At 40.7% G+C, this 19359-nt stretch overlaps 1 protein-coding gene across 1 annotated transcript in view; it reads left to right on the plus strand.

Annotated features, from left to right (window-relative positions):
* Positions 1-515: 515 nt before the first annotated feature.
* The window catches only part of LOC147210858 (histone deacetylase 4-like), a 51949-nt gene continuing 33105 nt past the window's right edge, over positions 516-19359 (plus strand). The window contains exons 1-2 of the mRNA XM_086117358.1: positions 516-765; positions 6314-6505. Coding sequence (XP_085973484.1) covers positions 6481-6505 — 25 coding nt within the window. The 5' untranslated portion in view covers positions 516-765; positions 6314-6480. The remainder of the gene's footprint in view (positions 766-6313; positions 6506-19359) is intronic.

A 19359-nucleotide genomic window follows, 5' to 3' on the forward strand; every position in this document is an offset into this window, starting at 1 on the left:
CAACTTTTCGGAGTGCCAACCTGTATAAACTACCCAAAAAATCCTTATAAAGAGCAAAAAATCCTTATAACACACAAAAGCATTTTAAATGTCAAAATAACGGCAGAAAAAAACCCACGAAATTTTCAATGATATTTATTGTAGATCTCCATAATACAATGTCTGGTTAATGTCTAATCATCATTCTACTTAGTGGCATTACTGTGTTCAGAGTTGTATTCCTGCGTTACTTTTTTCACCAACTCCAAATCATTTGGAGTTGGTGAAAAAAAACCACGGACATTTTCAGAATCCGTATGATTTGTGCGATACGGCCATATACGTAAGATTCACCACAAAATCCGTATGAACTATGGCTAAACCGTATGAGTTGACAGGTATGACTTAGTTACTTCAATCCCATCACTGGTTCGTGCGTGTGCGTACACGCTGTGACACAGGCACATATCACACGAGCACGCAGGATGTTTACGTTGGTTGACGCACGCACACCGCAAGCACACGCACAGGCACAGGCCCGGCCTGACCCCGCCCCTCGCAACGCGCAGGGGCGCTCCTCCATGTGACGCTGGGCCTGAACACAAAAATCCAGTATGGCGGAATCTGTCAGGAGATGAATTTTTCGTGCCCCCTCCTCCTCCGCCTCCTCCTCTCGCCAAGTGGAGAAAAAAAGCCCGGCGGTGTCGCATGGGAGAGGACTAAACCCCGCGCGGGACGAACGTCGGGACGACTCGTCGCCTCCGGGCCCGTTGAGTGGAGCTTCCGGTGAGTTTTTGAGGGGCTGTACGTGAACCCGTCGCCACTTTGATCCTCCTGCAGGGATGCGATGAGCGGAATGGGCTTCATCTCATCAACGACTGGCTCAACTTTACTCCCCGCTTTGCCTTTGCGTGCTTGTTTATATCTCGACATTTCTCGAGTGAAAGGTTGATCTTGAAAATCCTCCGTGGTTCGTTGCACAGTTGAGGGCGGGAAGTGTCCAAGCAACAAGGAGGGTGGGGGTGGGACAGCACAGGCGACGTTTATTATGCCGATTGTTGCTAGGCTATTTTTAGTGCACCTCGGGCTTTAGCTTCACTGCACCACTTTTGCGTGAATAGCGCTGTTATTTTTGTTGTTGTGTCGACGAGAAGATAAAGCCCAAGGCCTGTGCGACTCTGTGTGAATGGTTTTGGGATGGGCGGTGGTAATTCTCTGCATGCGTCAATCTTTTTTTTTTTTTTTTTGTGAATGGGGGCGTTGAAACTGTTACAGTAAAGCTCATCATGACAATTTTTACAACTCGCCTCCATCACGGTGTCTCGCCGTCGTCCCGTCAGTTGATTTAGGTTTTAATTATTATTCTATTTTTTTTTAAATTGTGATTCCTTCTAGTGGGACTGTACGCTAGACAAGTGGTTCGCACGTTTCACGCGCGTATCGCTCATCTCGTCGCACTAACGGCTGTGAAGTTGAGCGTTCAAATCTTGGTTTCGGCATCCTTGCGTCTTCCATCCATTTTCCGCAAAGGTTCATTTTAAAACTTTTAATTGTTCAGAGGTGTTGATGGCGAGCCAGTCCAAGATGTTTTTCTGTCTCCCATTCATAGTCAGGTGGGACAGCAGGGTTCTACATTAAGTGACTTGGGGCCACACAAAGTTTACTCACCCTGACAAGGCCAGTACAAATTTCACAGATTAAAAAAAAAAGAATGAAATCAACACATGCTAGCTTTAATATTATTTTATATTCAACATGTTCGGGTTTACCCACTTAATGGTGAAGTCATGTCAAACATTTTCATTGCAATATGTTCTATGCGCCCCAACTAGTCTAAACACAACATTACATTAATATTGCGTTGCTGAAAAATTAGGCCTTGTCTACACTTAGGAGGGATGTTGTAAATATCCTTACCCCATGTCTCAAAAAAAACCTTCGTAGACACAACCACATTTTTAGAAAAAAAAACATCCAGAAAATATCTATTATTAAATATTTAGTTAAATGTCATCCTGAAAAAAAAGAACATAACATGCAAAAGAAGTAATTACACAGAAGTAACATTTCTTCAAGGATTAAACAATCCAATAAGAAGACACTAAATATGAACTAATCATTGAAATTTAATGTATTATACCGTGACACTATGGGACCAGCGCCGGTTCTGGCAGGCCCACCAGCCAAATAGGCTTACTGTAGAACCCTGGAAAGGCTCCAGCTCAACTGCAGCACATAAAGATAAGCACTATAAAAAATGGATGTGAGGATCATTTGCTGTGGTGTAGAAAAGACTGTCTCGTATCATATTGAGAGGTGTTTAACATTTTGCCGCTCTCATCACGTAGCTTCATAGCTATCCAAAACATTTAACACCCTTCCAATTATACTGGGACAACGTTGCAAAATGCAACCACAATAAATGTATTGTATACCTCTAACAGTACTAATCACCAGCAACAATTCTCTTTCGAAGCATCTTTTCGAATACTTTTTTTTGTACTGGATATCGTTAAATTGAATTTCTTTATTCTAATGATTAGGATTACTCAAGGGGAAATTCACTTTACAAGCGGCTGTATATTTTTTTTAATTGTTGCATGTTACAACGTGAACCAGACCACATAAATGCAAGCTTGTAAGGCAAAGAGCAATTTCAGTGCCAAAAGCACATGACAAACAAGGTTGGAGGGGTTTTAAGTTTGGTTTACTCTAGAGGCATTTGTTACAACTAGTGTGAAATTTCAAACTATTTTGTTGTCAATTAGCTTTTGTTTTGTATATTTTGGATAGCTATGAACTCATTGATGTATTCAATGTGTGTAAGCTTCAGAACTGTGTGTTCAACTCGTTTTCAGCCTTTCATGATTTTTCTTGAGGGCTCCCCAGATCTGTCACCCTGCATCAAGCGAGGTCTGTCTGGGGACAATAGCCTAGCGCGCGCGCGCACACACACACACACACACACACACACACACACACACACACACACACACACACACACACACACACACACACACACACACACACACACACACACACAAAACACTGCCACAGCCCCCCCCCCCCCCCCCCACACTCGAGACAGATGCCCCACGAGAATGGTGTTGCACGAAACCCCCCTCTGCCTTCGGCAAGGCAACTATTGCTCGTGACACTCACCCCTCCTTTTTCTTCCATCACAAAGCAACATGGGTGGCGCAATGACCGACTTTTTTTGGGTGGAGGGGTGGCAATTTGTCCCACTGTCTGGCCTTCTTGTCGTGCCCCTCCCCACTGTCAAAACACACACACACACACATGCGGATATCCGTCCTGCTTCAGAGGACACTAGAGACCTCTGCCAATACATACAAGGGCTTGAACACACTTGCATCCCACATCTACCTTGCCCTCAGGCAGTTTTGCCCCCAACCCGTTTTTTTTTTTTTTTAATATGCGGTGAAGTCGACTTGGCATTTAGGCCTCTAGTCTTGATTACATCTGACACCCTTTGCTCTGGGCCCGAGGACTTCAGGCAACGTGTGAAAATGAAAGGAAAGACAAATCATATTTCAGTGAAATTATCATAGCGTCTGTGTGTGTGTGTGTGTGTGTGTATATATATATATATATATATACTGTATATATATGTATATATGCAGTAGGAGGCTGTTGTGTGTATATATATATATATATATATATATATATATATACTGTATATATATGTATATATGCAGTATATATACACACACACACACACATCTATATATATGTATATACATACACATATATATATATATATATATACATACACATATATATATATATATATATATATATTAGAGCTGTCAAACGATTAAAATATTTAATCTAATTAAAATGCAACTGTCATAATTAACTCAAATGAACTAAAAAATTAATCGTGATTACTCACACATTTTTTATCGTTTCTGAATTTCCTTTTACATTTTTTGTCCTATTTTTCCCCATTTTAATGCTCTCATCAACATGGAATCATGAATCAGTTTTCTATGTGCCAAATGCAAATATTTACTGAAATAACAATTTTGATTTTCAATTTTACATGAACATTTTTCACCTGGAGCAGTTATTCACACATAATCTCTCACACAATATTACTGTCCATCAACAACAGTGAAAAAAATATTTTGTCACACAACAGCTGCTTTAACAGCTTTTTTTATTAAATCAAAACAGGGCAATATAACATTATAAAGTGCACATCTAAGGTAAACTAGTACTCAGCCTATAGTGGATTTAAACCATGGTTACATATTTCGTTTTTCTCAAGTTTGATTTGAACATAGCAGTCTGTTTCTGTATGTTTGTTGAAGAATAACGAGACACCGGACACCAGTGTTCGTTATGCGCCGCTGTATTCAAAACTGCCGACCATACAAACAAGCGCACGCACTTCCCCCGTGCTGCTGGGGCAAACCATTCTGAAAGAGGGGGGGTTCACTCCCCCTAACACAGTCAGGCTATGTTGATTATGTTGGTCCTTCTTGCGCGGAAGTCTCTCTACGGTTTTGTGTAGACCTTATTTCGGATGACTACACTTGGTTCGATGACAACACTGGAGATGTTTTATTTTTGCTAGGTCACTACCACTGCAGCGCACTGTCACTGTCAGACGAACACAGAGAAGCTCCACCCGCTCTATTTATATGGACACAGAACACTGTAACCTTCCACACAAAATAGTTCCAAACAAGTAACAATCGCGTCAGTGGCATACATCGTATACCTGTATGATACAGAGAGAGAGAAGAACAGGTAACTTTGGTCTTGTCAGTGGAGCAATCTGGCAACTTTTTAAAAGTAAACTTTCCATTCATAAACTCTTTAAGTATCCGTTTTCGGTGTCTCGCGCTGCCGTGGCTGGCAAAACAGACATGGGCGTGGACTTCTGCAGCGCGCTTGTTGTTTTGTTTCTGGTGTATTTATAGAGCAACGTAACATCCGCTTGTGGCGTGTACTGCGTTAATCTCGCGAGAAAAAATTTAATCCCGTTAAAATTCATTTAAATTAATGCCAATAAAAACGCACTAAACTGACAGCTCTAATATATACTGTATATATATATATATATACATACTGTATATACACACACACACACATATATATTTATATATATATAGAGAGGCCTACGCTGATTTTTGGTAGTAAACAAATACTATTTACCAATCAATAGGCGGATTCACTTTCTGATAGTGAATTTCAATGGGTGTCAATTATACATGGATTTGCGCTATTCGTGGGCTGGCCTGGTTCCTATAACTTGTGAGTAGCAGAGATCAGCGGCAAATATATTGTTAAAAAATAACTCCTTTTGGGTTCCCAGAAAACATTGCTTGGCACAATGCGTTTAATGATTGAATAATGAACTTATAAGGACATTAATCCATGTAATGTATGCATGTTTGTATTACCAGTAGTTGAACACATTTCTGTTTAATTTATGTTGCACTGTTTGTATTTATTTTTAAACTTCAGGTTGTGTGTAAAAAAAAAAAGGGACATCCAAGTCATTTCCTTGCACAGCTTGCAGTGCTCATCTAAGCATTGCTTGTAAAAATGAAGATTTCCTTTGTTTTGAAATAACAGGTCCTTGTATGACACTATTACAAGTCAACTGTTGAAGAACTCTCAAATTCTCGAGCACTTCAACAACGACCTCATCAGAAATATATATTTTTTATGTTCAAACATACAAGTGCTCCCTTTATGTTTGCATTTAGCCTGAAGGAGGTGTAGAGTTTTATCCTCCCTTGTTGCACATGTGTGACACTGTTAGTCGATGATAGAGAGGAACATGACTGAAGTTTCCCAACAATCAGAATGAGGTCGCCGGCTTCCTGAAAAATGTAATCTCATGATCACAATATGCATGACATCACTCAGGTGTTTGGAATTAAACAACTGCAGTTTTCTTAGTTCACCTGTTGTCGAATAACACAAATACCCAAAAAATGCTTAAATTCTCCAGTCCTATTTGATCCCCTCTCGCTTCACTCTATTTCATTTTAAGAATTTTAATTTTAACCCAAATTGTGGTTTTATTATTAATCAAAATAAGTGATTCACTCTAAGAAGGCCAATGAAGCTGTTGGAAATACTGCTGGTGTGCATTGTTCAGTAGTGCCTCCTATAGAGAAGGAGCTCAAAAATCTGGTGTCCGGGGAAACAGCAACAACAACAACAAAAAAAGAAAGCACTCGAGAGTGCATTATTGAGGCAAGCATCCACAGTGCCATCTTGGATATATTTATGTATGTTTGTATATTTTCATGTTTCACATATTTTCAAAACTTGTCTTTCTCCCTGATAGGTTGGCACCAGTATCTGACACTCTTGTAGCCAAATACAAAAGACTAATGGCAAGCTTCTACTCTTGAGACATTCTGGACCCACGGCCCTAGATCGCACACACTCCGCGTTGTCTTCTGTTTTGGCCTGCTGATTAGGCGCGTGCGCACTCACCGCCTCTCATCTTCAATGATGACGTCGCACAATCATCAAGGTAGGACGCTGTCATTGCATCATAATAATGCCAAGTGACAATTGCATTGTCTTTGGGTATTCCAAAATCTCCGGGAGTGTGAATGTGAGTGTGAAATTTGGCTGGTGACCAGTACAGTGTCTCCTTTGCCTCTGGCTCCAAGTCAGCTGTGATAAGCTCTCGCTCACCCGCTAATGAAGATAAGTGGAATAGAAATTGGATTAAAATTGTATCAAGATTTCAACTGGGACTGCAAACTGCCATCCGTCACCGCCGCTGAGAAGAGCTGGGAAGCTTCAAGTGAAATTGTAGCCACCAAGCCACGCTGTAATAAGCTGCCGAGCGCTGCAATAATCTTTTCACCGCAGCCACATCTGCCGTATTGATAGATGTGAACATTTCCCGTATGAACGTAGACAAAGTGTAGACAGATGAATTACCTTAGAAGTGTTGAATTTAGTTTCATGAGTTCTAATTGACTCAATTCCATATCTCTGATCTTGAGAGGGGAAACAATGTAACACTGCTTCAATTTAGACGCTAAATAAATCTTGTGGTGAAAGGGGCCCCGGTCTCTGTTTTCTGTCTATATCCATAAGTGGGTGTCATCACCAATTAGTTGATGAGTAATTGGAAAAACTCTAAGGTAGAACATAATCTCTCTGCGACACTGTCATCTTTTGGGGATTTCAAGATAATTTGTCCTATTGGCAGTTATGAAAATGTCTCTCTCCGAAAATCTTTAACTATACAGGCAGTTTTTGTGAAATATTAATGATTGCAAAAACAAGAAAAAACACCGCACACAATTGGATGATAAACGGAGAGAGAACTTGATTCTTCTGCTTGATAGGAGAGTCGCTTCCCATGAAGACTAAAAACATATCTCACTTTCTGGATAATTTCTTCTTCTTTTATGATTATAGCCGACTTTCATATTACCGTAAAATCCCGTGCATAATATGCAACCATCCCGAAAATTATACCACATCAGAGGGACTATTATACACGGGTGTTAATACACAAAATTTTTACCTTATTTCGACTATACCAGTGCCTAGACCAGGGGTGGCCAACCAGTCAGAGACTGAGAGACAATTTTTTTACTGTGTTACTGTGTAAGAGCGACATCACACACACACACACACACACACACACACACATGCACATACACACACGGATAGTTACTTATTACTTGGGTCAGCTTGCTTCGTGCTTGACCGAAGATCGACTTTTGAAGTGACGAACCTCCCGCGACCGACCTGATTGCGCACGTGCAAGCATACCCACGCACGCGCACACACACGCACACACGCGGGCGCCCAACCACGCTCACGTGCACATACGCAAGCACGCACGCACGTACGCCGAGATGAGTAAAAGCCGGAACGTCACCGGACATGAACGTAATCGAAACACACAGACACACAAAGTTTTTTTTGCCCCTATTTCCTCCTCCCATCGTTCACGCTCGATTTGGGACCAGTCCGTTGACTCCGGGTCGATCGCGATTGACGTATTGGACAGCCCTGCCTTAAAATCGGAGGTAATTCGCTGACTAGCTTAGCGTTTAGCGCTGAGCACCATTGTTTGCACATGAGCGGTGATTCAGTTGTCATCTGATTGGTTGCCCTGTATGTCAATCAAGTAACGGGATTGATGATAGGCTGATGTAGTAAGTTCTGTGTATTTAATGCCGTTGTTTGAAGGGCACCGCCACTGCCAAGGCGTTTTCGACGCTTGTCATTCGAATGCCCGAGAGCCGCATTGAGCCGGTCAAAGAGCCCTGGCCTACACAGTTCCAAGTAACGACTGACTTGTTTTCCAGACTCTGAGGAAATGCTGTCACAAATCGTTTCTACTTGTTACAGAGACAGCAGTGTCCTGATATAATGTTCAATCGCTGATTAAGGGCGCTAAAAACTACTTCATTACACTGACACTGTATTGTACGGCGCCTGTTGCTAGCGGTTAGCAGCGGCTAACAGTGATGGCGAGAGCTGTCGGAATCCTTTTCAAAGGCAGTTTATTCGATGCTTTGATGCTGACAGCGTGACAAAGTTGCCATTTCTGCTGAGCTCTTTTTAACAAATCAACCTTCTGCAAATGTACAGTGTTTGCCAGCAACATCTCTACTGTGTTTGTGATGTCTTTTTGAAAACAGTTAGTGCGTTTATGAACTCGGACATTACAGTACTTAGCTTGGCATGCTCATTACACCCAATCAACAACACTCAACAATAAAATGCAAAACAGTTTGTTATACCATCATATCTGTTTCTAAAGCCTGTTACATAAATAATCAAATGACCTGTTCATTGAACACAGTATAGGTGCAAGTGGAGGGGCTTGATCAAAACAGTGAAAAGGGAAGGAGAGGGGAGGGGTGGAAGGGAGGAAGGAGGGAGAAGGGGGAAGAGGGAAGAAGGAAGAGAAAGTGGGAGGGGTGAAAAAGAGTGAAGAGGGTAGCTTTACACCACCAAGATTGTCAAAACAGTAAAAAAATAATAATAATAATAAAGAGGGGAGTTTCCAACCATCATGTTTTGACAGTGTAAAGAGAGATTGTGTTATGGGAGCATTAAAACGTGTACTTGCACAAAGGTAACCGATTGCTAATAATAGATAACATCAAAAAGTATTATACACGGGTACAGAGGGGAAAAAAACTTTTAAAGGTGTATAATACACAGTTAGTATTTATATATGGGATTTTACTGTAGTTACCACTTTTCTGCTGGCAAAATGTTGCTCTTTCGGATACCGTAGTAGTACATTTTTTTCCCCTTTCCCACTTCTGTCGTGGCATCACTGACAAACAAAACAAAAACACAACTAAAAATCAAAAAAACTTGAGGACTTAGCTGAAATGTCATTTGATGTCCTTGTGGCATCATTTGACCGAGGCTCCATTGTAAAGAAGAAAAAACGTTATTTCTGATTTATTTAGATTTTAGCTGCACGTAAGGGAAGTATTTCAGGCTTCTTTTGTGTTATGTTTGACTGCCACTGTTTCATTTAATGTTTTTTTTAAAATTGTGGAATTAAGGAATATTAATATTATCCTTGGCGTGAACTGTGTCGCTCTTGTGTGTGTCGCGTGCATTTTGATCCAGAACTACCATCGTTTTCTCAATTCACACTTTTTTCCATTTTACAGGGCCATAAAAAGCCCGTGCGTGTGTGCGTGCGTGGGTGTGTAACTTCAGCAGGCAAGCAGGTCTGCATGTAAGCCCAATGATGGGCCATTTTTATAATGTGTGGAGTAAATGAGCTTAGCAATGCATACATTTTTGATCCCGGACATTTTCTTTCTTACCAAAGCTATGGGATTTTTAGATTAAATATAATACAACGTAAATCTCTTCTGAGAAAAAGCTAAAGGCTGCTCAATGTCGGGTTTTGTTACCCCGAACAAAATCAGGTCACTCTGATAAGGTCTGCGCATCAGTTGTTGTTCCGGTCGTATCAGTTACATGCCGACGTGTTTGCATAGGACTGATTGCTCTGTGTGCCGAGAGCTTTAGGAGATATGTTGCTGACTTTTATTTTACACTTCAATGAGTTGACTGTAATGGCATCTGATAAACGGTTACAAAAAAGTATATAATAACAAAGATTTCATTGTGTCATGCCCCTCAATTAAGGTTAAATGTTATTTGTGTATTTCAAATAAATTACCAGTGGTGGCCTTAGACGGTGTTTCCAAAATGGCCCCAAAATGTTTGTGAACCCCTGGCCTACGATGCGCCTCATGCACAAGTGAACTGTCAGAGAAAAGATGCGTTCAGAGAGCAGCCGGTGTTGGCAGGTGTCAGTAGTTCACAGGATGGTGTTGCCACAAGCTGACAATGATTTGTTTTCACGCCAGTCAAGAGTTTGTAACCTTTTCAGGATCCTCTCCACCTTTTCTCTCCGATAAGAACAACGAAGTCTGCACATGAGTCACTTCAATACACAATCACGCAGCGGAGTAATAAGTGAACATTAGGAATTATTTGTGAATTTGTTTTCAATTTTTGCTGATGCATACACCGTGCTAGAAGCACATTTTCCAAATAATTGTGAACAGTTGAGTGTTATGTTGAAGTTTTTTTTTGCAATGAGTGGGCGTAAAGACATCATGCTCTTTTTTCCAAAACCTATATTACAAGTGCCAAAGTTCCGAGGTTTTTACAAAGAGCCGCATTGAAAAAGAGGCTGTAGTTATGCTAAGAGTGTCAAAGTGGTAGGCAGGTTCCTTATCTTTCAGCAGTTGGGACGTAACAAAAACAGATGTGAATCAGAATTTTTTTTATTTATTGAGTTATTTTTGGACATTCGCATGAATCAATTAAACCCACGTGTTCCACGTTAACTCTTTCAATGCTGGCCATTAAAAAAAAAAAGACAGATAACCTATTGCATACCAGACAAAAGCAGCATTCTGACCGGTCTTTCAAAGCTCTTATATCTATGTTGTCTTATATAAATAAAGATGTACTCAATTGTGTGACTTTTATGACTATCAGTATGTAAACACAGAAACTAACAAATTAAGGATTAGACTTCTTTTTTTTTTAAATTAGTTTTGGTTTGTTGTTCTTCACCCAAAAAAAGTATGTTTCTACATTACTGTACTGCATTTTTTGTATTCAGTATTAGAACATTGGTTGGTTTCACTCAAATCACTTATTTTGGAACCAAAAATGCAGAGGACAAGTTTTGTGTCAAAAGATACAGTATATTTTATGCACAACAGTGACTTTTATATTAATAATTCTTAAATTAAGCCTTAAACATCTTAACAGTCCTTTTCCAACAACAATAAAAAGGTGTTTTTGATGGCAAAATATCGTATTGACAATCACGTTTGTAACAATTTTATATTTACCCGGAGAAAACCCACGCAGGCCCAGGGAGAACATGCAAACTCCACACAGGGAGGCCGGAGCTGGAATTGAACCTCTGCACTGTGAAGTCGACGTGCTAACCACTCGACTATATCAAATCATCATTTAGAGGAGGGATGCACGCCTCTACTAAAAGTCATATAGGATACAATTTTACTAGTCAGATTAGTTTCAATGCAACATACTTTTGACTTTAGTGTATCTGTTAAGAAGAAACACAACTTTCACCCCATTACATTTAAGATTTTTTTTTTCTCATCTGTGTTGTCACTCACAGTCAGAAGAAGCACAACACCACTGGCATCACATTCATTGTACTGCATGTTTACCATACAAACTTACAAAAAGAACATCTGTCATATTCCAGGCTACAAGAAATCCACTTATTACTTTGAACTGATGTAAAGTTAACACAATTCCTTGTGGCTGAATATGTTTTAATGTATGCTGTTTTATACACACCCGATGACTCTTAACACGAGAAGCAGTGTAGAAAATGGAAGGACAATTATTACCCTTTGGAAGAAACGGATGTTTCACATTTGTTTTCAGTAAAATTACTATTTTGACTGTGGTTGTGCTCAATCAGTGTTGAGTTTTGCATTTTATTTCCATTTTGAGTTCAGTGTGTGTTGTGTATGCAAATCTGAGACACAACCGGAACAGTCCCCCATCAAACACACACGCGCGCGCGCGCACATCACATTTCAGCTGAGGATCAAGTGATACGTGATGCCAATTATTAACGAAGACACAAATTAGATTCATTTTAAATGATAGACCACACCAGTTAGTGCTACATTATTTTTCAAGATGAAACAGCCACATTCCGATTGACGTAACCTCTGACGTGATGATATTTGGCTCTCAATAGCACAGATTTTTATTTATTTTTTATTGTACACCTTTGCATCACTGTGTTCCGTGGGGAACTTTGCAACGTTGGCAAGGGCCTGTTGCTGACGTCAACGGTCCCACAGACAACACATGTGTCAATGCCCAGGTGTGCTGATGTCCTTGGCTGCTGCGGGAGACCTAAACAAACATGGGACACATTTCTGTGAACGACTTCATAGAGTGTGACGAGATAAGAGCAAAAGACTGTCACAAATCACCACGGGCATGTTGGATTTGCTTTAATATTTGTCACACATTTCCTTTTAGAGATGCAACAATTATTTGACTAATCAAGAACTCATCCATTTTCAAATGAATTGACAGCTATATTGGGAATCAGTTGTTGTTGATTTTGTTTCATTATTAAAAGTTCCCAATAAACACTTACTGCAAGATAAATTTGTATCTGATTATTTGATCAGTCAATGGAATAATTGATAGAATAATGATTTCTCAAAATATTCCATACCTGCCGCTTTAGTTCATTCCATCCTTGGCCAGCCTGGCACTAAAATGAAGGCTCATCTGTAGCGATTGTCCAGAGCAGGGGTTGGGAACCTATGGCTCGCGAACCAGGTGTGGCTCTTTTGATGATTACATCTGGCTCGCAGATAAAACAAAATATTCTCGCTTGTTTAATCCATCCATCGATTTTTCACTGCTCATGTCCTGTTCAGGGCTGCAGTTGGCGGCAGGAGCAATTTTAATTGGATGATAATGGCCTACGTTGGCCATTGCTGGGTAACAGGTAAACGCCCCCTTTTGAATCAGCCCGCTCGGTCATTAGCTAAAAGCTGATCCTTCGACGAATAAGATGGCGAAAAGAAAAAAAATGACGAGTATAGTACACTTGAGGACGAATGGACCGAATGATTCGTGTTTGTGGAAAGAACAGGTTCTGCGGTGTGTCTAATTTGCAATAACAAAATACCATCGATGAAACGGTCGAATGTTAAGCGACACTTTGATACGCGTCATGCTACGTTCGCATCAAAATACCCTGCGGGAGACGGCAGAAAGGAAACGTGCAAGCTACTGAGCAGGCTGCAAGCTAGCCTGCAGCAACCTCGCGTATCCGGCAAGCTGACTATAATTCCGCTAGCTTTGCTGGATCTTGAGCAATCGCGAGGAACAGAAAACCATTCACATTAATGGTGAGTATTATAACAAAATTAATTTAAAAAATACATTCAGAGGCTTATTATACTGACACACTTTTAAAATACAATGTGTGAATATATATATATATATATATATATATATATGTACAGTATATATACTGTATATGCTCTCACTGAAATACATTTCCAAATATTTTGTTTTCATGGGTCTCTTCGTCAAAAATATTCCCGACCCCTGGTCCAGAGGGATCTGCGTGAGAGATGAAAGGTTCCCTCATTAAATTTCTATTTCTCTCATGGCATTTTTCATTTAATGGCAGCTTTTCAGCCTCTTCTCCAAACGCACACACCGGCTCGTCGCACTGCTTAAATCCTAGGGTGAAGGGGTTAAAAGCTCTTGCTGCAATATAGAGGGCTTATCCTGTGTCTATTTTTAGATTCACACACACAAGATATGTGGCACGTGCATGCATGGTGAGCAAACAAACCTTATTTTTGGCCTCCTGTGTTGATTCTCCTCGTCACAATTGAGCATTTTGGTTGATTAGTTTTTTTTTTCTTGCCATTTACGTCCACGGTAAAAAAAAAAGCACAAGTGCACACGACGGCCCGACCCCACGTCCGCTTTTGTGCCGAGACCATTGTGATGCTACCGTGATGGTTAATTTAAAATCTTTTCATGCAGCAGTCCACTTGTGCTGACGCGTTCTTTATTTTTTTTTCTTTTAAAATTCTGTGCAGCAAATTACGAAATTGTGAAAAATGTTGCTCAACGGCATGTAGACACTGTGCCACACCCTCTCTCCGCAGTTGTGAAGTTCCTTCCAGGCGGATGGTTCTGTGGTGGTCGCGGGGCATCGGGGGTGATGACTTTGTGCATGCATGCTTTGACCCAAACTGGGGCACGTCACCCATACTGGATGTGAACCTTACAGAGGCGATGTTAGCCATGCTTTTAATTGCTTTTTGGGATGGCTTGCAAGCTTGAACGAATGAAAGGAGCAGTGTGCATCTTTTGTCCGTGTCCCTTTCGTCTCCGAGAAACAGGACACACTGTGTGCTGCCAATGAGCTGCCCGCCACAATTAGCGTTTACACTGCAGTCTAATGCTTTTTAATATCACAGCCTGGAGGGCTCACTTGAATGTCAACCAGTGGTTCCTTTCTTAGGAATTAAAACAAATATCCAAATATTGCTCTTGATGCACTGGTGGTGGCAGCCTGACTGACGTTTACGGAAATTTCCTGCAAACTTGATAGTGACAGCGACAGTGGTGACAGTGGTGAGTACAAACTTGACGTAGGTGCACTGTATGGTGGAGTGAATTCAATTCAACTCACTTCATAATAAGCATCAGTTTGGCCAGGATTGAACAGTTCATCACAATAAAGGCTTCAAGCTCTTTATTACTGCTGATACAAGTGTTCTGTGAAATTCATCAAACAAAGAGAATTACATGATGTGTATTTAAAACAAGTACATAGCTTAGCCTGGGGGGTGGGCAACTTGCTACCCGGGAACCACAAAGGACTACGCACTTCCGCACCAGATGCATGACAAAAATGCTATTCTAATTTGGGCAAACTACATGCTCCTAATAGATTTAATTTTTGATAATACATCTTTTTTAATGGATATATAAAAGATCCATTCTCGTAACCCAGCAACAAAGGGTTTGAAGCGACCAACAAAATAACCACATACTGTTTGATTTCCCCAGTGATAAAGAAGGATGGCATAAAACTGCTGAACAACTATTTCGTGCAGCGGTACGGACCTCCGGTTCCTCAAGAGCTATATCCAGCCTGTTTGAGATCCCTCCTTACTCCAACACATCTGATTCAATTGTTCATGATTGTTTCAGGCCTCGACAGAGCTTGCTGATGAGCTGAATGTTTGACTCAGGTGGGTTGGAGTAGGGAGGGATCTAAAACAGGCAGGATATGGCTCTCAAGGGAACGGAGTTCACTCGAGCTGATTTAGTCCATGAACTCATTTGTACAACTTTTTCTAAGAATGAAATAACGAAAAACATTAACATGATTGAGGTACTGTGTTTGTCCTGCGCATCATTCGGAATCAGCAAAAAAATGATTAGGCCTATTCACATTGTAGTATTGGGACAGTACCAGACCCAGTGTAAATGCAGCTGAGACATGTCTGCCATCTAGTGTGGATTGGTGGTCTTACAACTTAACAACAGTCGACCTTGCACCAGTGGATTCGTATGTTTGATTTTTTTTTCACCAAAATTTTTCTTAATTTGGATTTTTCCTGTTTTCCTGGGACCCCCCCCCCCCCCCCCACACACACATAAATTTAACTGTTTTTCATGGAAAACCTTTTGTTTTTTGTCTTTTGGGGGCGGGGAGTTAAAAAAAAACGGGTATCCTGTGACAATTGGTCTGATGACCACGTCTCAGTACACCCCACACATATTTGCAATTTTCAGATTTTTTTTTTTGGAGGGTAGAGGGGACTAATCCTCCATTGCTTACTGAAAAAGTCACAAACCTTCCCTGCCTATTATGTAAGAATAGCTTTGACACCATCTCGTGGCATCTTGGTACCAAAAAAACATGCTATCACTTTCTCAGGGGTTTTCGCTATTTGTGCCAGGGCTTGTTCCCTACTGGGTTAAACTGTACCTCTTTCTCTAACTGATGAATTTGATGTATATTCACAATTGTCGCATCAGAGCAGTTACCCCTGACAACTGACATCAATTGTTGTAGAAAGGTGACCACCCTATACAGATTGTATCAAGTTGAGCTGGGACCCGAGTAGGGACAGTGTAGTGGGCAAGGAGCTTATGATGTGATCTTGTGCCGATCCATTTGGAGGAAAGTATGCCAATTGTGAAACTGCCATTTCACATAATCCCAGTTTGGACGGCATGGTGCCGAGCGTAGTCTCCAATTGTGGAGGTCAGGCCCTCATGCCACCCTTATAGAGTCTGTTTATGACAACATGGGCAAAAACATGCACACAAGTACTGTAGACTGCTGGATGGCAATTTTTTGGGGCTCTGATGGTGTTCCTGTTCCTCCTAGCACTAAAGAGAAGCTAGTCACCAGGCTGCTTGGTTGTGGACATACTTGCATACTTGCCTTGTATCCTCCATGTTTTGGACACTGCCATTGCTTTCAAAACTTAGCTTGTAGCAGACGTGTGCACATTTTCAGCATGACGTCTCTGATCCACTGGTGAAAGGACACTTTGATCCTCTCCTCTTTCATCTGGAACTGCTTCAGACAACAAAGTGTATGCAGAAAAGTGGTGAAGATTGCACGACTGTCTGTGTCCTATGTGTTGTGTTGTGTTATTTTTGTTATTTTGACTTCAAAATGGCGCCGCGAGAGTGGCTGCCTTTCCAGCAGCTCCTATATTTTGTTGTTCTACTTCTTCCTTTCATAACTTTGCTGCTGTGAATTGGCAATTTCTCCATTGCGAGACTAATAAAGGTTTTCTTATCTTATCTTATCTTATCTTAGAGGATCTCCAGTAGTTTAGCATCGTCTGAGCGCTCCAGATACCACCTGATGCTACCATTATAGATGACAGTAATGGGAAATGCAAAACTGGCCAAGAATCAACCACAAAATATTCCTTAATAAAGGGTGTCTTGCTAATTGCACACCACCATTCAATATTGCTTCATAACTGTTTAGATTGATATTCCAAGTTCTATTGACTTGGCGCTACACTGTAATGATTACGTGCTCCCTTTACTTCTCGAACAACGCACATGTATCGGAGAATTCCTAGGACTGGTGTTGCAAAACATGTTTTTCAAATTCAAATAACAAACTTCCAAATTTTCCCATTCATAGCAATCCCCCTGGAGTCTAATGCAATTTCCAAGGCTTCTTCCGGGATTCCACCCAGCTCAGTGAATCAAAGCCATCTTGATGTCATTCTCATCTTCAAAATGAATCAGATTGATGACCGCCTTGAGCTTGTTAAAAAGAACTAAACACAAAGTATTTTTAAAGCAAGAATTACGTTTAGTGTGCCAACACGATTAAAAACAGTACTCTGATTAATATCGCGTTTGTGGAATAAGAATTCAATGGAATAATTCATCAATGTCAACTAGGAAGTGACGTTGTAGCGCCAAGTACACCGAACAAACCAAATTCTTTGGATTTATTTAATCCTAACATGTAAACCGATGTAATTTTCCTGACTTTTCCTAAAAAAACCTAAACAATACAATACATACTGATTTATATAGCGCTTTCACAACAGCGGCAGCTGTAACAAAGCGCTTAACAAAACAGTTAACATAAAGTAAAATAATAAACACAACACATAACATAAAACACGGACAGTCGTGCAGTCCTAACCACTTTTCCGTCACACACTTTGTTGTTTGAAGCAGTTTGGGATGAAAGAGGAGAGAATCAAAGTGTCCTTTAACCAGTGGATCAGAGACGTCATGCTCAAAATGTGCACACGTCGGCTACAAGCTAAGTTTCAAAGTCAACAAGAAGCTGTAGCATCCATTGACGAAAAAAGAGATTGATTTCACTCCCATGGAAATCCATTTCAATTCCAAGCGGCGACTCTCGGTTCCAAATACGCATCGGCGCTCTGCGCCAACGCTCCTCTCTCCTCATCCTCAACTTCAGCAGCCATCCATCCAGCCGCACCAACGTCGACTGTCCAACAGCACCGACATATCCACTGAACAAAACGGGGTTGTGAAAAATGCTGCCCATTACAGGCGCAAAAAACACAAGCGCCCCAGGTCTGTCCAGCATCGACAGTCAATGGCGCGGACATTCCTCCCAATCAAAATCTGTGCTGGTACAGACGTGCTGCCGAGAAGGCGCAACCACCAAGCACAGATACTTCTCCTTTGACGAATGTCATGGCCAAAAAACGCTGAAAACAGTCCATATCAGGTCCACACGATGAAACAACAAACAACATGTGACAAAACAAAAGACAAAAACACCAAAAAAGAACAAAAAATCAAGGCTCTTGAAGAGCACTTGCCGAAGGCTGCCTACTCGGGCGCCATCTTGAAGAAAAATAAAACATAAAATTAAAAAAACAAAAAACGATTGAGATGTGTTCGTTTAACCCATTTTAATCATGTGCATCTGAAAAATCAAGTACATTTTTTGTTGTGTTGTCAGCTAATGCGGCGGGCTATTCAATGTCAGAGAGACTGTTGCAAGCAGTGGATTTAATCATTCCATCCTGTGTGCATCTTGCCTAAGATGGAAAACATGCAGCAGCCACCGAATGAAGTGTAGTGAAGAGTAAAAGCGTTACACATCAACTTCTTTATTGAAATAGATTGGCCAAAAAAATCCAGATTGGCTCACAAGCCCGTGGAGATGATGTTATGATGGTGGTCCATGATGTAGCTTTTGTACATGTAATGAAACCGAATACGTAGCTTGCGTTTCCTGACTGGATGGTTATCTTAGTAAATGAAGCGGGCAGGAATTTAGTCTAAAACAGTCAAAAGGTTCATGCTTTTGATTATAATGGGGAACCATTTTTGTAAAAAAAAAAAAAAGTTGAGTTAGATTTTTATGTTGATTAAAACTAACAGTAGCATTCTGATTCCAAAATTGCAGCCATTTTTTTCCTATCACGTCATGCTTTTTTTCTCCACAGTTTACAGATCAGCAAAATTCCACTGATTAGCTGGAGTACGACTATATTAAGAAGAGCTGATTATGATTGGACTCATCTACAGCTACAAGGCAACTTGTTTGTGCAGTCACAATTGAGAAAGTGCAGTGAGAGGTGCGTGCAGCGCCAATTAGGTCAGTACAATCAAATTCTGCAAACAGAAGGCTAACATAGTAGGAATTAAGAGGATTAGTCCTGGCTTTTCTCTTAACCTTGTAAGCATGGGCATACCGTTGTTTTATTTCATTTTATGCTGTTTTTGTTTGTTTGTGTGTTTGATTTCCAAAGCTTGTAACCTTAGTGTTTTATT

The sequence above is a fragment of the Hippocampus guttulatus genome, chromosome 1 (assembly GCF_054856545.1).
Source record: "Hippocampus guttulatus isolate MCC_2025c chromosome 1, RoL_Hgut_1.0, whole genome shotgun sequence".
NCBI lineage: Eukaryota > Metazoa > Chordata > Actinopteri > Syngnathiformes > Syngnathidae > Hippocampus > Hippocampus guttulatus.